Source organism: Hydractinia symbiolongicarpus, chromosome 15 (assembly GCF_029227915.1).
Source record: "Hydractinia symbiolongicarpus strain clone_291-10 chromosome 15, HSymV2.1, whole genome shotgun sequence".
In the NCBI taxonomy this organism is placed as follows: domain Eukaryota; kingdom Metazoa; phylum Cnidaria; class Hydrozoa; order Anthoathecata; family Hydractiniidae; genus Hydractinia; species Hydractinia symbiolongicarpus.
In genome coordinates, this window is record NC_079889.1 from 5,792,729 (window position 1) to 5,812,123 (window position 19,395).

At 32.4% G+C, this 19,395-nt stretch overlaps 2 protein-coding genes across 3 annotated transcripts in view; both read right to left on the reverse strand.

Moving 5' to 3' along the window:
* The window catches only part of LOC130629258 (synaptojanin-1-like), a 29,264-nt gene extending 24,471 nt beyond the window's left edge, over window positions 1-4,793 (reverse strand). The window contains exons 1-2 of one of the 2 annotated variants that reach the window (XM_057442396.1): window positions 4,609-4,793; window positions 218-304 (exon numbers count right to left, since the gene is read on the reverse strand). In XM_057442396.1, the coding sequence (XP_057298379.1) occupies window positions 218-304; window positions 4,609-4,732 (211 nt within the window). In that variant the 5' untranslated portion in view covers window positions 4,733-4,793. The remainder of the gene's footprint in view (window positions 1-217; window positions 305-4,608) is intronic. The other variant, XM_057442397.1, reaches the window with a different exon arrangement.
* Window positions 4,794-5,756: 963 nt separating this feature from the next.
* Window positions 5,757-17,665, reverse strand: LOC130629265 (Na(+)/H(+) exchange regulatory cofactor NHE-RF2-like). Its single transcript, XM_057442408.1, has 2 exons — window positions 17,423-17,665; window positions 5,757-7,888 (listed from the first exon to the last, which is right to left on the reverse strand). Exons 1-2 carry the CDS (start codon window positions 17,550-17,552, stop codon window positions 7,101-7,103), a joined length of 918 nt encoding a protein of 305 aa, XP_057298391.1. The 5' UTR covers window positions 17,553-17,665; the 3' UTR covers window positions 5,757-7,100.
* Between the last annotated feature and the right edge of the window lie 1,730 nt (window positions 17,666-19,395).

Sequence of the window (19,395 nt, forward strand, 5' to 3'; positions counted from 1 at the left end):
AGATAATCATAATAACAAATGCATATTTAAAAAAAAAAAAGAATTATTAGTTGCCTTGCAGTTTCTTCATGATTACTGGTTGTTTTAAATCTTTGTTCTGATAAAATACCAGAATTAGGTAACTTGTTAAACAAGGTTTAAAATGACAACATTAAAAAGTTTTAAGCTTAAAATGACAACATTAAAAAGTTTTAAGCTATCATTAAATTTTGCTCACCAATATAAAATTTCAGAACGCCCAAGCTAGCATAAGCTTCCACAGTTTTTTCATACGATTTTCTAACAGCATTAAACTCGTCTTCCCCTAAAAGATATATGCAGTATAAATATATTTAAAGATGGCCGTGGTTTGGTGAGCAAGCATTATAAACTGGAACACAATGAAACCACTAATCCTTAAATTAATCATTGTCACCGAAGATAACCCATCATCACATGCATAGACTTTGTGATTATACACTGTCATAACAAGAAAAAACTATTTGATCAAGTGATGTTTAGAGCTCCAGGGTTTGTATATATCAATATCAATATACCTATATCAATGTTTCAACAAAATTCAGTGCATGACACATAACAAAACATTGATAGTGGGAGGAAGGGGGCTACAGTTGATATTTTCACTATTTTTGATGGTTTGGCCACATTTTTTGTCCCTGATTGTAGTTTATGTGACTTAGGTTTAAGAAATAGAAATAGTGCAACTTAAGAAAGAATCAATCTTGTCAAAGCCCAACATATATACAGAGATGAGGAAATGATTATCAATAAACTGAAAACAAAAAGTGAATAGCAAATACACAGCAACACTCACCTAATAATTATCACATTCCTCCAACTTTTTTTCCTGCCTCTCCCTGAACTAACTTAGTTCGTTGCCATTCCTGACTTTTTAGAAACAATTTTTGCTGACTTTCTAGGTGCTATAAATTCTGGCTTATTCATACTTAGTTACCTCATGTTCTTTGGAAGGTTTTAAAAAGTTTCAAGTTAAGATGAAGAGCAGGCTAGTGACTTAAGTGAATAAAAATAATTAAATTGACATCACTACAGCAAATAAAGATAAAATTGAGAATGAAAGATTCTTTTTTACCATAACATTGTATCAAGCCAGATCTTGATATTTCTTAGAATTTGCTTGCAACCTACATTACAATGGGTCAGACCAGTAAAACTAAACTGGAAAAACTCCCAGAGGTGGTATTGATGTTAGCAATAATTTAAGTAGATAATCTCTCTAAGATCATTACCAGAACACAGAATAGCAAGTTTGAAAAGACCTCAAAATTAACTATACCAGAAGGCAAGGGCAGCTAGTTCCAAGTCCCACAAGTAAATATAATATAATAACACAATAGCTCTTTTTCCTTTTGGTTTTTTTGTGCATAATAAAAGAAACAAAATATTAATAAACTATTGTAAACAGATTAGCTTGTAAACAGAGAATTCTGAATAAATTTATTTTATTACAAGATTACAATGGAGTTATTATTTATTAGTTGTGGTATAATTGCTCCACTTTCCATGCAGTGCAACCTTTTAATTTTTCGAATTTTTGAGTTTTAAATCATTTTGACCATGAATTTGCTATTATTGGGCTGGAAAAAAAGTTCTCAAAAGACTGACTTCGTCACATTAAGGGGCAATTGTTCTCATTTTTGAGCAAAAAAAACAGAATAAATTAATAATCCAATCCTGAGAAAATCCACCATTTTCAAGCCAACAAGATCTTTTCTAAAAGAAACTGACTTCGTCACATTCGAAGATCTATTGTTCTCTATCTTTATTCAAAAAATAAGAAAAACTAATTACCCAATTCTAAGAAAAGCTGGTAACGGACAGACAGACATAGGTCAATTTATATGACCTCACCTGTAATGGATAGGTCCAATATAATTATTCAAGAACTGGTTGTATAGAAGTGACAAGCATTGTAATGTTTTCAATAGATTTAGGACTCAGGATAAATTATTTATACAGGATATAGCCATTTACTGAAATAAAAAAACTGTTATCAATTTGGGTCCTGTGTTCCAAATTTATGCGTTAGGTATACAGACAATTTCATGACATGAATGTAAAGGTACATGCCCGCTCTGTGGACCTAACCACAGACCTTTAGTTTACAAAGTGAACTCTATAACCTATAACTAGGCCACACTTTATTTGTTAAATGGTACTAATATTTGCTGAAGTCGGCCTGCCTCAATTCCTCAATTTTTTAAACCTTTTAAGGTCGTAGGGTGTTTGGTTCTGTAAAGTGAACTTTGTGGAAAGTGAAGCTGATAAATCCATGATATTGTTTCCATCAATACAAATATTTTCACAAGAAGAATCTGGTGTGGCTGTTTTACCATTTTACCATTGATAACATAAAGATTTTGTTTTCATATCTTTCTTATTAAATTATTTTGTTTCATAAAATTTTTAGAAATATTTTTTTACGTTGGCATGTATTGGACAATAAAGTAGAATAAAACAATTAAAAGCATTGCCGAAAATTTTTTACTCCCCTTGGCCGATTGATAATACTGTTTAATCAAGTGATATATTAAAGAGTAGCCAAAAGCATGGAACGGAAGAAGTCTATTTAAATTGAGCGATTTATTTACTTCAGGAAAATTTAACTAGTCAGTCTTTATTTGACAAACACATTTATAATATGCATAATAAAACGCCAATAAAACAATAGTAAGAGACTTTGTAATTGGAAAAAAATATTAAAAACAGTGCAGCCATGCTTGCATAAATCCATGTTTTCTGTCAATAGTGTTGAATACATTATTAAAATTTATCTTTGTTTAAACTTGCACCTTTTTTCATTTTATTTCTGTTGAAGAGAGCTTATCTCTTTTGAAGCAATCGCCCAACTACCCAAGTTCCACAACATTTGTTTTTTAAACTGGGGTTGTGGATAATTGTAATTTCATGTACTGAGTTTGTGTGAGGAAATTTTATGATTTTACTCATTAAACTTGTTAATCTGATAAAATTTATTATTAACACTATTTGCTCTTAATTATTGCATAGAGTAATCATGTTTATAGGCAATACGATCGCATTGAAATACCATTCCCTAGTGTTAGGAAAATAAAGATATAACTCAAGAGTTTTGTATTATATTCATCATTTCTAAATATCACAAGCTAACTACTAAACTTTCCCGTAGACCAACAGGTTTGCCACTTTTGTTTTTCGTTTTTAATACATGAAGAATCTTATATAAACATATAGAATGTTTATAAACACATATGAAAACAATTGAAAAAGTAATCCAAAATTATGAAATTAGAGGTCTCTACTACAAAATTACATTTTTTTGCTTGTTCTTTGTATAGTTTCCTACCAAAAGTTTTTGTTTTTGTTTGTTCAACCTGTTTGTGAGAGAAGTAACAAAAGTTTTTTTGTTGATAAATGCAAATGTTTTCTTCCCTGGTTTGCTTTTATGTTTGCTGTTTTCACACTTTTTATAGTTGAGCACATGGAGCTAAGATCAAATGCACTGTTTCAGGCACAGAATACGCCACATAGTGGAGATGAACCGTGCAGCTGCTCACACATATTTTATATGACATATACTGTAGCACAAATTTCAATGTGTAAGGAACTCTATAATATGATGTCGTGTATATGTGCTTGTTGTTCAGATGTATTATTATTATACAAAAAAATCCACTTAGGCAGGAGAACAATGGCAAAGAGAAAAATCATTTAAATTTTGATAAGCTCTGCAAGGAACTGTCAATACACAAAAAAAATTTTTTCGGAAATTTGTTTACCTATTGCCTCTATTGTGTAGAGCCTGAAAGTCTGATCTAAATAATGTGTAGAATTATGTGCCTTTGATGAATGCCTAAGTAGATATATAAGGACTTGCCAAAGTACAAAAAATTCATCATATAAATTTTGAAACGCTGATCAAGAAAATGTAAAGGATCGTGTACTTTTGAGAAGCTGTTGCAGAGATAACTGATAACGTCATTAACCTGTTCATTCCGAAACAGATTTGGGGACCCAACTTTGGGAAACTTACCCAATTCGCTAGTTACCTACGCAGTTACCTATGCCATGAAAAATGACTGTTATGACAAATATGACAAGTTATTTGGCCTCAAAGTTAAAAGTGCATTGCAATGGCCTTACCAATCTAATTAGACATATTGACGTCAGTCTAAATGCATTGACATTGCAGCGTAACAACATCAGAAAGATTAACAAATAAGACATAACGTTTTTGCAACATCAAAAGAAAATGGAAATATCAACTTTGGCTGTTACAGACAGACACACACATACAGTCTCTATATTATTATATAGATTTATTGTTTTTAGCACACTTGACAGAAAATGTTTCCCAGCAATGCCTAAGTGAATGATAAATATAAACATCTAAAAGCAATGTATAACAGGTACTTGTAATATCATATATCATACAGAATAGAGAATATGATCATGTAAGAGTACCTTAATTTACAATAATGATGAATAAGATTTTGATTATTAGTGCACATATTACAACATTGTAGTATAGTTGTGTATAGTTGTATTCACTGTTGGATAGCTCTTTTATTCACCTTTTATCAATAGAATTGTAAGACATCTACTTACGTAGGGCAGTTGCCACGTCATCTTCAAGAAGAAGAGTTTCTTTTAAACCACGGTGCTCAAGCAGTATAGACTTCTTGTTGTTGCAGCATTTAACATAACACAGCAGCTGCTTGCCTATTGCCATTCTTTTTAATTAATACAAGGATACATTATTAACTAAAATAAAGATGTAAGAATGAACCAAGAAAGAGTGACAAAAATATGTTGCTAAATATAGCATATTTGTAAATTGAATTTGATAGTACCTTTTTGCAAAAGAATACCCTGTGGAATGTTTTTGTATTTGGACTGCGAAAAATCAGTAAAAGTCTTTGTTGGGACAAAAATTTGCAAAAGTTGAAAATCAAAAGTTTTTTTCATCACCAAGAAAACTTTTTTGTCATTATACTTGATCAAATAATAGAATTAACCTCAAATCCACTATACATTGAATTGTATTGCGCGAATTGTATGGTGTCAGCAAAATATAAAACAAAAAAATGTAAAACTTATGCATCCTAACTTTAGCAAACACAAAAAAAGTTTTTTAGCTTCTCAAAAATTAGTTAAAAATAAATACTAAAATAAATGGATGTGTATAAAATGTTGAACTCTGTTGGTAATCATCATATCCTGCCATATTTTAAATTATGATTTCTTAAAAGAGGTTTATTATAAACAGTGCTATGCAACATCATTCCATATGTTGCATATAAATAGGTAAGTGAAACAACATTGCAACAATATGTTTCATGAAAACTGTTGCAATTGTTTGCCCCAAAAGCTGTACTTTCAAGCTGTCTTTAATTGTGAAAAAACAAAACCTAACACCCTTGTACTTATTAAAGTTTTACACCAAGCTCTAATTCGGATCTCTTTCAGGGAGAACAAATTTTAATTGACAATAAAAACAGGGCAGTATTAAAAAGAAAATTAAGGGTTTCCAATAGCTTGATAGTTCCTATAATGAAATTGTAATAAAAATTCTTATGATTTATATCTTTTTACACTCAGTACTCACCAAAGATTATTAATTTAATTTTTAATCATGGATATTAAAAGGAGATAATAATAATAATAAGGCAATTGAGCACCGTTTAGACATTACACCAAAATAATTTTCAATGCCAGATTGGAAAATAATACCAAAAACAATAAAATGCATAAAATCCTGCAGACAATAATGCATTTCATGGACGTCTTTACAATAAATCTGCTTTCATAAAAAGTTGTTTGCAAATAGTTTTTACACCAACACAAAAAAATATTAAATAAAGAATGTGTGTGACACCAATCTCTTGCAATACCATTTAAAGAGTGATATGACATACCCTACAGGAAGTCAATACTCAAATAATAACATGGGTGCCCATGTTACAGCACCAAAAATACACAATTTTTAGTTCTTGGTAGTCAGACGCTGATCTAATTTTTGATTGCTAATCTAGTTTTTAATTAATACTTAAAAAAGCAATCTAATTGTGAATTCAATAGTTTTAAATTGTTTAAATTGTAAAAAGTTGACTTTTTTGATGTTTTTTCTCTGTTAAGAAAGGTCTACAACTACCATAGTATCAACTAAAAAATCTGAATGTCATTGATGGTGTATAGATACTTTAAGACATTAAAACTTTCTAATCAAATTTATATTACAAATTACAAATCGTTTGGGGAAAGTACACACATAGAAATCACTTAAAACATTAGTTTACAAAAAGCACGCAATAGATTCTATAACCTTATTCAAAAAAAAAATAAAAAAAATTTGAAAAATAAGATAAATTGAGGCAGACCCAAACATAGGTGATCCCTGTTTTTAAAAATACCGTTCTCACTTAACACTTTAAATTTAAGATGGTCACATTTCTTACTTACTTTGGAAATGCTATAGCAGTGTTCTACAAGCCACATTAAAAATTCCAAAAAATAATATTAAAACAATTGAATAGAAACAGACACTTGTTCTTGAACACTACAAAAGACTTAAAAATTGATGGAGTAATATCTAATCTCAAATAAATCCAAATCGAAACGGTTACAAAAACAGAATAGGATTTAAAAAAATTTTCTTTCAAAGTTACATATCAAAACATACTTTTTCAGCATGTATCAGTCACACCCACCCAACCATATAACACTTATAATATAATAAAGTGTACTAACATTGATTTCACAATAGTGACTACATAAACACTAAAGAACATATATATATTTATATAGGAACACTAAATGTACAAAGGAATAAAAATTGGTTTGTGTAAGTCCCAACACTTCTACCTGTAAAGCTATACCTTCCAACTGATTCAAATTTAACTTTAAAAAATGTTAATAAAGTCACATCAGCAAAATCAACTGATCAGACACAGACATAAAGATTGATAGAACTACAGTGTATATTATATATAAGGTAAAACATAAACTCTCTATATATGGTCTAATAACTTTATCACAATCACAAAATCACACAAATATAGGGGCATTTTTAAAAAAATACTTTTTTGTTGGATAACTTTTTACAAATTATTGAAAAGATCTTGCTTTGCTTTCCAGTCTGTCTTTGTTTGTTTGACTTGCTTCCTCTTTGGGACGGATGCAGGACGAGCATGTGTATGAACCATTGCTACATCACCGTTGTTGACATTGTTTTTATTGACAGGTTCTGTTGTGTCTTTGTTTTCAACAGAAGGAGCTGTGCCATCAACCATGTCAGTTACTTCGCTTGACTGATCTGGAATTGTGTTTTCTGTGGTTGCTATCATTTGAGGTACAGATTCGTATGTTGGAAAAGAGGGCTCTGCTTCCTCTACTGATGCAGTCTCCTGTGCTGAAAATGATTCCTGTGTTACAACAGGATCCTCCACAGAAACAGGATCCTCAGGTTCATTAGCAGAAACAGGCTTAGATTGAAGACTGGCAGATTCCTCAGGCTCTTTGCCATCACCATCACTTAATGATAATTCTGCTATTACATCACCATTAGTAATTGGGAGATCATCATGAGGTTCGTCTGTGACTTCATCAACAGCATCAGTGTCTGATGTACTGTTGAGATCTTTTTCACCAGATCCAGAAATCTTAATTTCATGAACAGAAGAGTAATTAACAAGGTCTGCAGTCACAGGATGCCCGATCTTTCTTAGGTAATTGTCAGTTATTTTATCCACAACCAACAGCGAAGTTTTATCTGGAATTGCACGAATGTTATTTACCACTTCAGCATGTGACAGTGTTTCTACATTTACACTATTCACTTCAACAACCCTATCTCCAATACAGATTCCTGCATTATCTGCTGGACCACCTAAAACATTAAAAAGCAACAATTATTATGTTAAAGCAATATAGTGGTCAATGGTGATTTGTTCGGAAGACATACCATTTCTGTGCTTTTTGTGCTGATTACATTTCATATGTAGTTTTTATAGAGGAGTAACAACTATACTGTGAATGTTGCTCAAGCCGAAAAAGTTTGAGGGTAACAGAGCTTCTTTCACCCCAATTTTATCTTTGAGCAACAGTGATTTTACGTTGCACCTATTTCATTGTTAGGGTAACAATTACTGAAAATACTGGGTGGTGCAAATAAATACGTATTCTAACAGTTTTCTGTCTTCTAAGCAAATGTCACATCACTGCCTAGCCAAAAAAAAGTTTCTATCCGTTATTCTGTCCTACTGCTAATATCTGCCATTATGCAAGCTTGAGAGCTATAGTCTCTTGTGCGAGCTATTTTTTGTCATGAATAAGAACCTTATCAAAGAGCTGAAAAATAGTTAAAAGGCTGGAGACAAGGTCGACCCTTATCACACTGTTGATGTTGGGCATGTAAATTATCTTCATTACTTTTGATAACAAACATGGAAGCATAAACTTAGCGCACCAGTTGAATGTAAAAAATGGCTGTTATAAGTAAATTCTAAAATATATATTCATGAAATATTAATACTCTTGGGTAACAAAAAATCATTCACACTATTTAAAAGTTAGGGCAACAAAATTTTATGGCCTGTTAATACTTACTAACTCAATTTGTAAACAATCACCTTAAAAGTGTTTCCATCCCACCATCCATGACTTCCAATACTTTAAAAATTTTATTAGGCCTGATAAATATTTTTAAAGATCATAAAAGTTTATTTCCTCATTTGTTACGTAATTTCTTTACGAGTCTGTCTATCTACTTTTTTTTAGCATGTATGTGTGATTACCTGAAATATAATCTTCAATGCGTTTACTCAAAACTTTTGTTGTTTCAGAATTAATTTCAGTTATTTAAAAGGTGTGCTTAGATCAACACATCGAATTTCATGGTACTTAGGTGAAAAAGCGCTTTACAGGATTTATGGAACAACATATTCCTGTAAATATCTAGCAAACCAACAACACTTTTTTTTTATCTTTTTACATTGTTGAAGTTGTATAGTTTACTTTCAATTATAATTAATTATTTATTATTGTTAGTATTCTTATTATTTAAATATATCACTTTACATGGTATTTTAAAACCTTGAATAAACAATAATTAACACCTAGATTAAAAGTTAATTCTCGCAAAAAAAAGTAGAAGGGGTCAATGACTAAAGTTATTTTCCGCAATCATTTTGAGTTAGCAAAATTTTATTCCCTTAGTAAGCTTTCCCCTATAAAACCAAACCTGTATATACAAGCAAAACATAATAGTTTCCAAATGCAGCACATATGCCAAAATATTCTAAAAAACCTAAATTAGTAGTTGAAGGTTTTTTGTAAATTTTCAAATACAAATATTTGACACTCCTTTACTTTAGTTTCAGTTCAGAAAAATAGATTTTTAAAGTATCTTTTAAAACATTTCTATCTCTAAAAATATTTCAAATTGTCAAACAGGCAAGAATTGTCTAAATCCCTGATTTTTATATACATAGTGTTATTGTGTTAGGGTGGCAGTAACCCTTTTTTAGCTGTCCAAATAGCTGAATTATTTACCCAGTGTTTTATTTATACCATTTTTTTACTATTTCCTAAAAATATAGGCCTCAATACATAATAAAATGACTTTAACTTAACACTAAAATTGCTGAGTCAGGAGAAATTTCTATTTAAAAATGTATCATGAACAAGAAAAAATCGGCTTCTGCGAGCTCCAACATTTTACAATCTTGTTATTTTTCATCACCTGTTTTTAAACGAACCTTGGGTTAACCCTGTTAAAACAGTGTGCGGATTTCTTTTGCTCATTTTTATTTTTTAACAATAGCCTTTTGTTTTTTTCAAAAGATTCTTTGTTAGCATCCCCTGCTGCATCAAACGCTGTTAAAAAAAATATTCCAAATAAAAAGATTTTCGCACACCATATCATGGCTGCATGGTTCACCAAGCATGTCTGAAAATTTTAAAGTAAAACAAAAATGCTATTGAAAGTTAAAGCTTGTGCAGTGTAGTATAATATAGATCGTCTTAAATTTCTACATAATGCGCCATCTTTGTTGTTATTAACGTTATCTTTAATAATTACGTCATTTCTTTCTGTACAATTAATTATTCATGATTTTATTTTAAAGAGGTATGAATATTTTGAATATTTTTGGTGAAAGATAATAGTAGTAATCCTCCCCCCCCTCAAAAACTTTCCACAGGCATGTCTAAATTGAATAAAGCTTAGCACACTTATAGTACGTCACAAAAGAAAAAAAATGGCAGCAATAAATTTTTGCTTGCGTCAACACATTTTCTGTGACGTCATCAAAAGCTTGAAATTTCTTTAAAATGCCACTATCTGCTTAAAATTCAATCACTTTAGTTCTATTATATATTATTATATATTTCAGTCTTTTTCAGGAATATTGAGTAGGTGTGCGATGATTCGCACGTGTAAATCAAGTAACGCGATGTAAAGCGCATGTGCAAAGAATGTTACGCATACGACAGTGGGGGGAAGTTTTAAATCGTGAACCCCAAACACGATGATCGAGCGTCTACTGGTATAGCGATTCTCTCAATCTTAACTTCCTTTTCTACATGTCCGAAATAGTATGCATGACTATACTGTCATTTTTATATTTATTGTTCACTTTTCAGGTCATCACAAGCAAATAGGCAAAAATATGCTTTGTTTTCAAGTTAAAAAAAATCTTTATCCACGTGGCTTAAAACTTTAAAAAAATTTACACTGCATGTGGGTTTCGTTTTTACAGGCCTAAAGAAAAAATCCATTAAATTCGGACCTGAAGAAATTATCTACAATTAAATCCATGATAAAATGTCTATTCCGCCTGTAAGTGCAGTTTTGCAGACTTGCTTCATCCGTGCTCCGTCGGCGTTCACCTCTGCATTAGTTAAGAACCGCATGGCTGGATTTTTTGTGTAAGACCTGGTTACCAATGACAGGCAAAAGAGAATTATGTCTACGTAGTTCTTTAAACTAAGTCAGGAGTCGGTGAATTAGCTAGGATGGTCAGGTTGGTTATGAATATGCTTGCTCGTGGATTAAAAGGACCAGGACTATTCAAAAATTTCTGAGATCTGAAAGTGTCCGACCATGATGGAAATCTATAGGACGTTTTGTCTGACGAGTCTCCAAAAATTCTTTTGAGGGCTGCCATCGCGTGCTACAAAATGGATTTTAAAGGTTGATTTTGAAAACTCAATATTTATTTTTCAGATTAATCACACAGCTGAAAAGATTTAGGCGTGTGCCAAGGTGTGTGTGTGCGATCGCACGCCTTTCCTGAAAAAGACTGATATTTTGTATGAAATGTGTGTTTAAAGGTGTTTGACAGTTGAATATAAAATTTCCACAAAAATTATATTTTCCATTGCTGAAAAACCACAATGCTAATTAGTTTTAATGTAATCCTTGCATTGTCATGGTCATAAGAGATAAATGACATGTTAGAATCACTTTGACTCAAGTGATCAGTGATGGAAAGGCCTAATTGGTTTTCTGGATCATTATTATATTTCATTAATATATATTTTTAAAAAACATTTGGTAACAGCTCAATTAACATTTAAGTAGTATTTGATACCCTGATTATGACATAAACCTTTACATTCCTCTTTATTTTTTTGCTTGTTACTTCTTATTTGAATTCCCTTAATAACAAAAAAATGAAAGAAAATTATAGATAATGTATTAAAAAAACACTTTGTCATGCTAAGTGTGAAACTTTTAAATAATTTGTTTCAACAGTTAAATTTTTTTAACTTCACAATAAGAAAAAAGTCGACAAAAATTTAAATTGTATGAACACTCAGTGCAAACGTTATTGAAAACAATCTGGAGGTTGGGAGTGAAAATGGTTGCATGGCAATAATTAAAATGATTACAAAATGCTGATGAAAAATTAATTCCAAATAAAATTTAAAAATGGTAATTAATAAAATAAATAAAGTTGCTTTAGTTTCATAGCAAAAACATAAATTAATTACATACCTATCCTTTTTGGCATGTCTAACCCTAAGAGGGGGACTGCCTGCAGGCAAAAAATCTCAAACTATATACACTTGTTTGAGTCAAGAAACTTAGTAAAGTTGTAGAATGTCCAATAAATTCTGTCTGAGACAATCACCTGTCAGTGCAACCAGCAACTGCTAATTTTTTATACCTAGACAAGATACCTATGTTAGACAACCATATTTTTTCTTCTCAAACAAAAACAAATGGAAAATAATTATTTATGACTTTTGTCTTGTTTCCTCAGAAAATTACTTTTTAAATTTGCATTGCTTCCTCAAAAAATTATTTTTTAAGTCTGATTTTTTCTTTGAGTCATAGCATATCAGCATATTAGACGATGTAGAGACTATCATTTCGGAAATGTTGAAAAGTTAATGGTGTTTGGGTTCACAATTTACCTTTCACCTTCTTAATAGAAATGTAAAAATACTATTTTTTATTATTTTGTTTTAAAAATTTGATTACATTGATTCTCTTCAGTTGCATAGATAAAAGATTTTTACATAAAATAATTCACAGAAATATCTCAAGAAACAATTGTAAAGAAATCAGTTGAAAACAAGAAAGCCGGATGGCTAAAGAACTGTGCCAAAATCTTGTATCAAACTTAAAAAAAAATAATGAATGATAACTTGCATAAGTAAGAGAGCAAGATTGGGGAGCATTAACTCAATTGTAAATAAAATAATGAATAAAAATAATAATAATAAAAAAGAATGTCAAAAGATATAATGCTAACACTATGAATACTTAGCTTGCATCTTAGCTTATCTGAGCACATTCCGTCTCTCAATCTGGTGTTAAACATACATCCACCTAACCATTCTAATATCACTCTTTTCTAAACAGTCAAGAATTTTCTGCTTTACTGCTCATATCTTACTACCGTACAAAATCTTATTTAGGTCTCATACAAGCTACCTTTTACCTGAATGGAACCTTAAAATCGAGATATACTCAAGTAACAAACATCCTTCCCAACAGTCAACTTAAAGTTGTAGTGTTCTAATAAATACTAATCTGTGTCATTTAAGTATAGCAAAGATATGAATGCATTAAACACCTGAATATGGTTGTGCATATAGACTACGATCAGAGCTGAAATAGAAAATTAAAACTAATAGAATGTTGTTGTTTTTTTAAATCATCTTTAGTTACCTATACTAATAAATTGCTTTACTATAAGTTATACTCACAATGTAACATACTCAAACAACTATTCAGTCTCAGAGTATAAGGGAGTTTAAGATTAAGAAGGTGCAGAAACAAATAGGGTGACGCACCTTAAAGACAGAAGGCAGGTGTGACGACAACTTAGCCTGAGATACACCCCAAAATTATTGCAAAAATTGCTCCAAAATATCCAATCTGTGAAATAGCTGTAGCAATAACTCATTTTCTATTCAGTATAATGGTTGCAAATGTCGTGTCACCTTGTTGAGATGTTTCTGTCAAATAGTATGAGGAACACAGTAAACTGTCATATTTTAAATAGTCGTGTATCCAAGGTGTTTAAAAGCAAAATAAATTTAGACAGTAGACAAACCCACTCATTTGCTTATAAAACTGTAGTCATCATCATCATCATCATCATTATTCTCGGCTTAACGTTCGTTTTCCATGCTAGCATGGGTTGGACGGGGTATATTAATGACCCTCTTCCAATCTGATCTAGACTGTGTTAGATCTAAGCTCAACTTCCTCCGTAACAAGTCTGTCCTTATAACCTCCTGCCAAGTCTTTCTCCGTCTGCCTTTGGGCTTTGCCCCAGGAACTATCAAGTTTCTACACTTCCTAACCCAATTATCCCCCTCCATTCTTTCCAAGTGCCCCAGCCAATTCAATCTTCTTATCTCGATAACATCTTTAATTCTACGGATACTTAGCCTGCTTCTTAGCTCATCTGAACTCATTCTGTCTTTCAGACTGGCGTTACACATCCACCTAACCATTCTCATATCATTCCTTTCTAAACGGTCAAGATCCCCTTGCTTCACTGTAGTGCAGGATCTAAAATATGTATTTGGTTTAAACGTTAGCTATTTAAATATAAATGGTCATTTGTTCACAATGCATGGAAATTTAAATTACTTCTGGATGAATCGAAATTAGATGTGTCAGCAATAAATGAGTCCCACTTGCATAATTAAATAAAAGAAAATGATTATCATAAACTTTGATGGTAAAAATATGCTCAGGAAAGACAGAAGTACTGGACAATCTGGTTGGGGTGACATTCTCATATACTTCAAAAGTTGCAGAAAATGATTTAAGAATTCCTCTTTTGAGACAATTTGGAACTTGTATAGCTTGAAGTTGTTAGTAAATTGCAAAAACTTCTGATACATTGCATTTATTAACCACCTAAATGGTATTCTTCATTTGGAAACTGTTACTAAAGTAAGCTTTAAAAGAACGTGTTAAAAGACTTAAACATTGACTTAACAGGGAATAATTACACTAGTTATAATTTGCAGTACAAATTTAACTCACTTCTACATAATATCATAAAACAACAACACAGATAACATTTGATCATTGTGGAGAATTCTTGTGGCTGAAAGATAGAAATGTCAGTCCCTGGACCTTGGAATTTTAGATCCTTATCTAATCTTTTGTGTAATTATGTTATGTCACAACGACGTCAACCGACAATAAAAACAGTCCAAAACTATAAAAACGTTACCATTATTAGTTTAAGATATGATATTAACTGTCACATAGCACAAAGTCTTGTCCTGTTGACCTAAGAGTCACAAGGTTCATTATTGGGTCCAAGGCTCTATAGCCTTTATGCTAACAACCTGCCAGACTTCTCTAAAGATGATTTCATTAAGATGATTGTTGATGATACTATAGGATATTGTTTTATCATCATATATAGATGTCTTACTGTAATTTGAATAGTTGGGCTAAGCTAAACAGAATGGTTATTTATCCAAAAAAATCTAAAACACTGATAGATAGATGTGCATATTATACATGACTAGCCTCACAAATATCGAGGGATATACCCTGTCTATTAGTTCCAGAAAGGGTCATGGCTTAGATGGAGAGTCCTAGAGTATTTAATGCTCATTTTGAGCTACGCAGACCCAATTGGGCCCGTGCTCTACTAGACAACTTCCAGCAACATCGAACGGCCCACACAGTGTGCCATCTCCCCAATTTCTCCCACATGGCTTGGGTTAACCCGAGGCTATGGTAACATTCACTCTACCATGTTAAATCGCTGTCATGAGGAATACTATCAAAAAGAAGCTTTATTGGTTCATTTGTGTCAGCAATTGATCTCTAATATGGAGGTCCAATGCTCACACAAATGCTAAATCACTGTGTTGATAAATTGATGTTTCTGTGATTCAATTTTTAGCATCATATACATACTTACTCTCCCAGCTGTTAGCGCACAAATGCTAAATCACTGTGTACACAATTGCTAAATCACTTATACAGTCACGGAAGTGCTGGCATCCAAAATACCCAGATCTCGGCATCCAGAATACCTACATCCAGGATTGTTAAAATAAAATTTTTAAGAATCTGAGAGAAGGGGGTAGCGAAGTTGGTACTAATGTATAGCTATGGTCAATTATATCTTAAAAAAAAACAAAATATTGATAACCAAAAAATACCCATACAATCAGGAATATGTGGCCAATAGTACGCACAAACACATGGCAATAATATACCGGTTCAAAAATTTTTTTAGGGTCATCATGTGGAGGAAGTGCTCGATAATTTCCCTACCTGGTGAAAACATTTATTGTTAATCGTTTTCCTTACTTCTTTTAATCAAGGGTTTTTTAGTCAGGATAAATTTATCTAATAGATGATAACTAAAGCAATGCTACTAAAGTAAAAATGTTTGTGTTTCTTTGCATGCGTGCAAGCATTTCTGTAGATGCGAAATATAAAAACAGACCACAGTAATCAAATTAATTCATACAAAAAAGAAATATTAGCTTAAAATTAGTGAAATCTTTTAAGAAGAATGAAAAGAATATATATATATATATATATATATATATATATATATATATATATATATATATAGTTAAAATTTAATTTCAGTTCCTCCTAAATTACTCAAAAAATCTTTAACAGTCATTAATAGCCTATTTACCCTGTGCGAGTCCTGCTAATTTACCTACACAAAAGTCAGCCCATGCCTATTGTTGTGGAATCAAAACAACTATGTCATCAAAACAACTAAAAATGGAATCAAAACAACTATGTCACTAAGAAAGTGGTCTATAAGGCTTTGACTACTATGGGCATTATTACTATTTCTCATTTTCTGAAGAAATAATTAGTCTCTTGACGTGAAAATTTAGTATGTTATTGGCAGTTAACAGTACAGGATCTTTCCCCGATCAGGTGACTGTCCCACGATCGGGGTAAATCACCCGATCGAGTGAGTGCGCAACCTCTTATTCAGGTAAGTCTTTCCGATCGGGAGAGACTTACCTGAATCGGGTGAGTATTTTTTTTTTATTAAAATTGCTTTTTAAAAGGGCAAGCTGCTGGCCAAAAGTGCAATATAATTTTTGTTTACATTAAGTCATAAACTTATTTTGCGCCGCTTCACTGATTAAAAAAAAAATTCACCGTGCCGTTCCAATGCTATTGATGATTTCTTGAGTTGGATTGACAACATGGTGCATATTTTCAGTCTAGGTTGCACATGTTGTACCTCTGAAGCTCATTTTAGTTGTCTTATAGACATGTACTTGGAATTAGTTTAGTAAGAAGCCAGTCTATATAGAGAAAAATGTGCATATTTTTTATCGTATCTGACAAAAAGTATGGTAGAGAAATATTGATATCTTTAACATAGCTAGCTAGTTAGCTGTCTCTAGAGCTTAAGCTGACTAGGTGCTAGGCAAGAACTAAGTCTCTCCCAAGCACCTTCGGTTTGTTTATGTATTTAGCTAGCTAAAAATTTACCGCCAGTTATGACTCACTCAATCGGATGGTCGTAAAAAATTGCCGCCAGTGCCGACTCTCTCGATCCAGTGGTTTACTCAATCGGGGGACACTCACCTGATCAGGGAAAGATCCCGTACTGGTTAATCCAACTTAGCTAAAGCTCTTTTCTTCATGGTCAGAGCTTCTTAATTCATGACAGTTCACTTCCTTTTTCAATTCTCAACAAGAGTATTGTAACAAAAGAAAGATTTATTTAAGCAATGGTTAACTGAAACTGTGAACTTGTGTACTGTCCCGCATATCAGAGGTCTTCTGGACGTAGCTAAATAAATACACTTAGCTCTCAGTAACTTTTTAGTAACCTGTGCTAATCTTTTACATAAGAATTATTTAAAAGCATTCATAAACACACTGGCAATACCTTGTGGTCCAGTGACAAGTGAAAAAAGTCTGAGGAAAACCCACCTCGATCTACTGCGCTTATATATTGTCCAACGACTCCTTTTTCACCGTGCAAATTAAATCCATATCCTTTATCTCCACGCACCATGTGGCACATTCGAGGAGCTTTTATTAGTCCTACATCGTCTTCCATACTGCAAACTTTATCTAATCTAACTGATGTCTTCGTTGTTATGATGCTCGTTTTGTAACTCCTTTTCCACCACAAAGTTCACAGCCTGCATATCACGGTCCACAATCTATCGGTGTAGAAAATTCAGGACCTGGGACCTATAATGCAGCTCATGACGGCGGGGCTAAATAATTGAAATGCGACGATCGTGTTGGTTTGTTGCATGAAGTCTATTGTACAACTTTTAGTTCCTACTATAATCATAGGAACTAATTCTCACTAACTTAACAAGTTTAAATGTTGCGCGCGAGACAATTAACTTCTTGAATTTAATATGAAATATTCATTTTTAACAGCAACTTCATTTGTTCAACCATGTTTTAAATGTCATCGCATTTTTTAAAAGATTTGTGGATTACTTAAATCGCTTTTAAGAATTATTTAAGGCCTAAAAATGTAAATTTTCTAAGAATCGTGAGGCTCAAAACAAAAATCTCAAGTCTCATGAAAAATATGTAGTGTAAGATAAATCAAAGGGATGTGCATATTATTATTTTTTTAAAAAATACAAATACGTGGCAACCTCGTCCCCAGGCCCATTTTTCTCTTTCTGACAATCTCGGACGGCGAGAAGAATTTCTTCGCGCCGTCCCGGATATTAAAAAAGCGAAAAATTGCCCTGGGAACGAGGTTGACATACGCGGGAAAATGTACAATATGACATAATAATTTTTAATCTTTACTAATTAAAACCAAGCTTTAAGATTCCCAGTTTATATCATAGTTAAAATAAGAAATTGAATTCTCAAGTATGAGCAATGTTTTAGGAGGTGTATGTCCAAACCCCTAACATCGTGGGCTGCCTTCACAGAGTAATTTCCTAAAAAATGCGAACCTAACAACGTCTGATTACCCTAGCTACTGGTTCAATTCAATGAAGTTGCTTTAGCAAATCTCTAACAAATCTCTATGCTGGGACAACAACCGTCGAAATCTTTTGCACATGACAGAGTTACGGTAGGTTTAATCTCAAAGAGCTCTGGGGACGAGAATGAGTCCAATGGATGAACCCCAACTCTGCTGAACTTTACCCACGAGCGTCTGTCAGTTTTACAGCTAGTAAATTTGACTCTGTAAAGACGTTTGTTGTTAAGGTGTCCGCTATAAACCCTCCGCAGCACATGAGAGATTTGACCGTCACATTTGTTATTGAGAGATGACCGTATCCATCGCCAGGGCCTCCTAGCCACTCTTAGCCGTTATTACAAAGCAGCTAACAATACAGCTATCAAACTAATCATAAACACCCTTGGAACAGGGTTAAGGTGGCCTCTTTCAACTTTCCGCCATATAGATGTTTGTTTAACATGGGAGTTTAACATTAGTGACAGTCTCTAAGGTCACTATATCATACCAGATACCGACTATTTTTAAGTTCCCCGGCCTTAGATTTCATAATTTTTATGCGAAATCAAGGTTCAAATATTTGTGATAAAAGTGAACCAGTGCTACCACAGTTTTCATGCGTGTATCTGCAAGCAGAATTTGATACACAGTCGTTAGAACTGCAAATCACAAACGAAGCCAGTGAGGCATAATATGCTAATGATCTACCCGAAGACCAGGATTGCCTGTAAATACAGATGTAAGCTTTTCCTTTTAGGCATTTTCAGATATTTGTATAAAACATGAACCTGTCATTTTTTTACTTATATTTCCATTGGAATTAGAAGTGTCGCTGTTTTAATCTGAATACTATTAAATTTGAGCAGACTTCCAAGCCTCAGGGATTTTCGGGATTGTGCGTAACGACTGGCGGGAACTAACTAAAAGTTGAATTGTATCATGTGATTTTTATAGGATA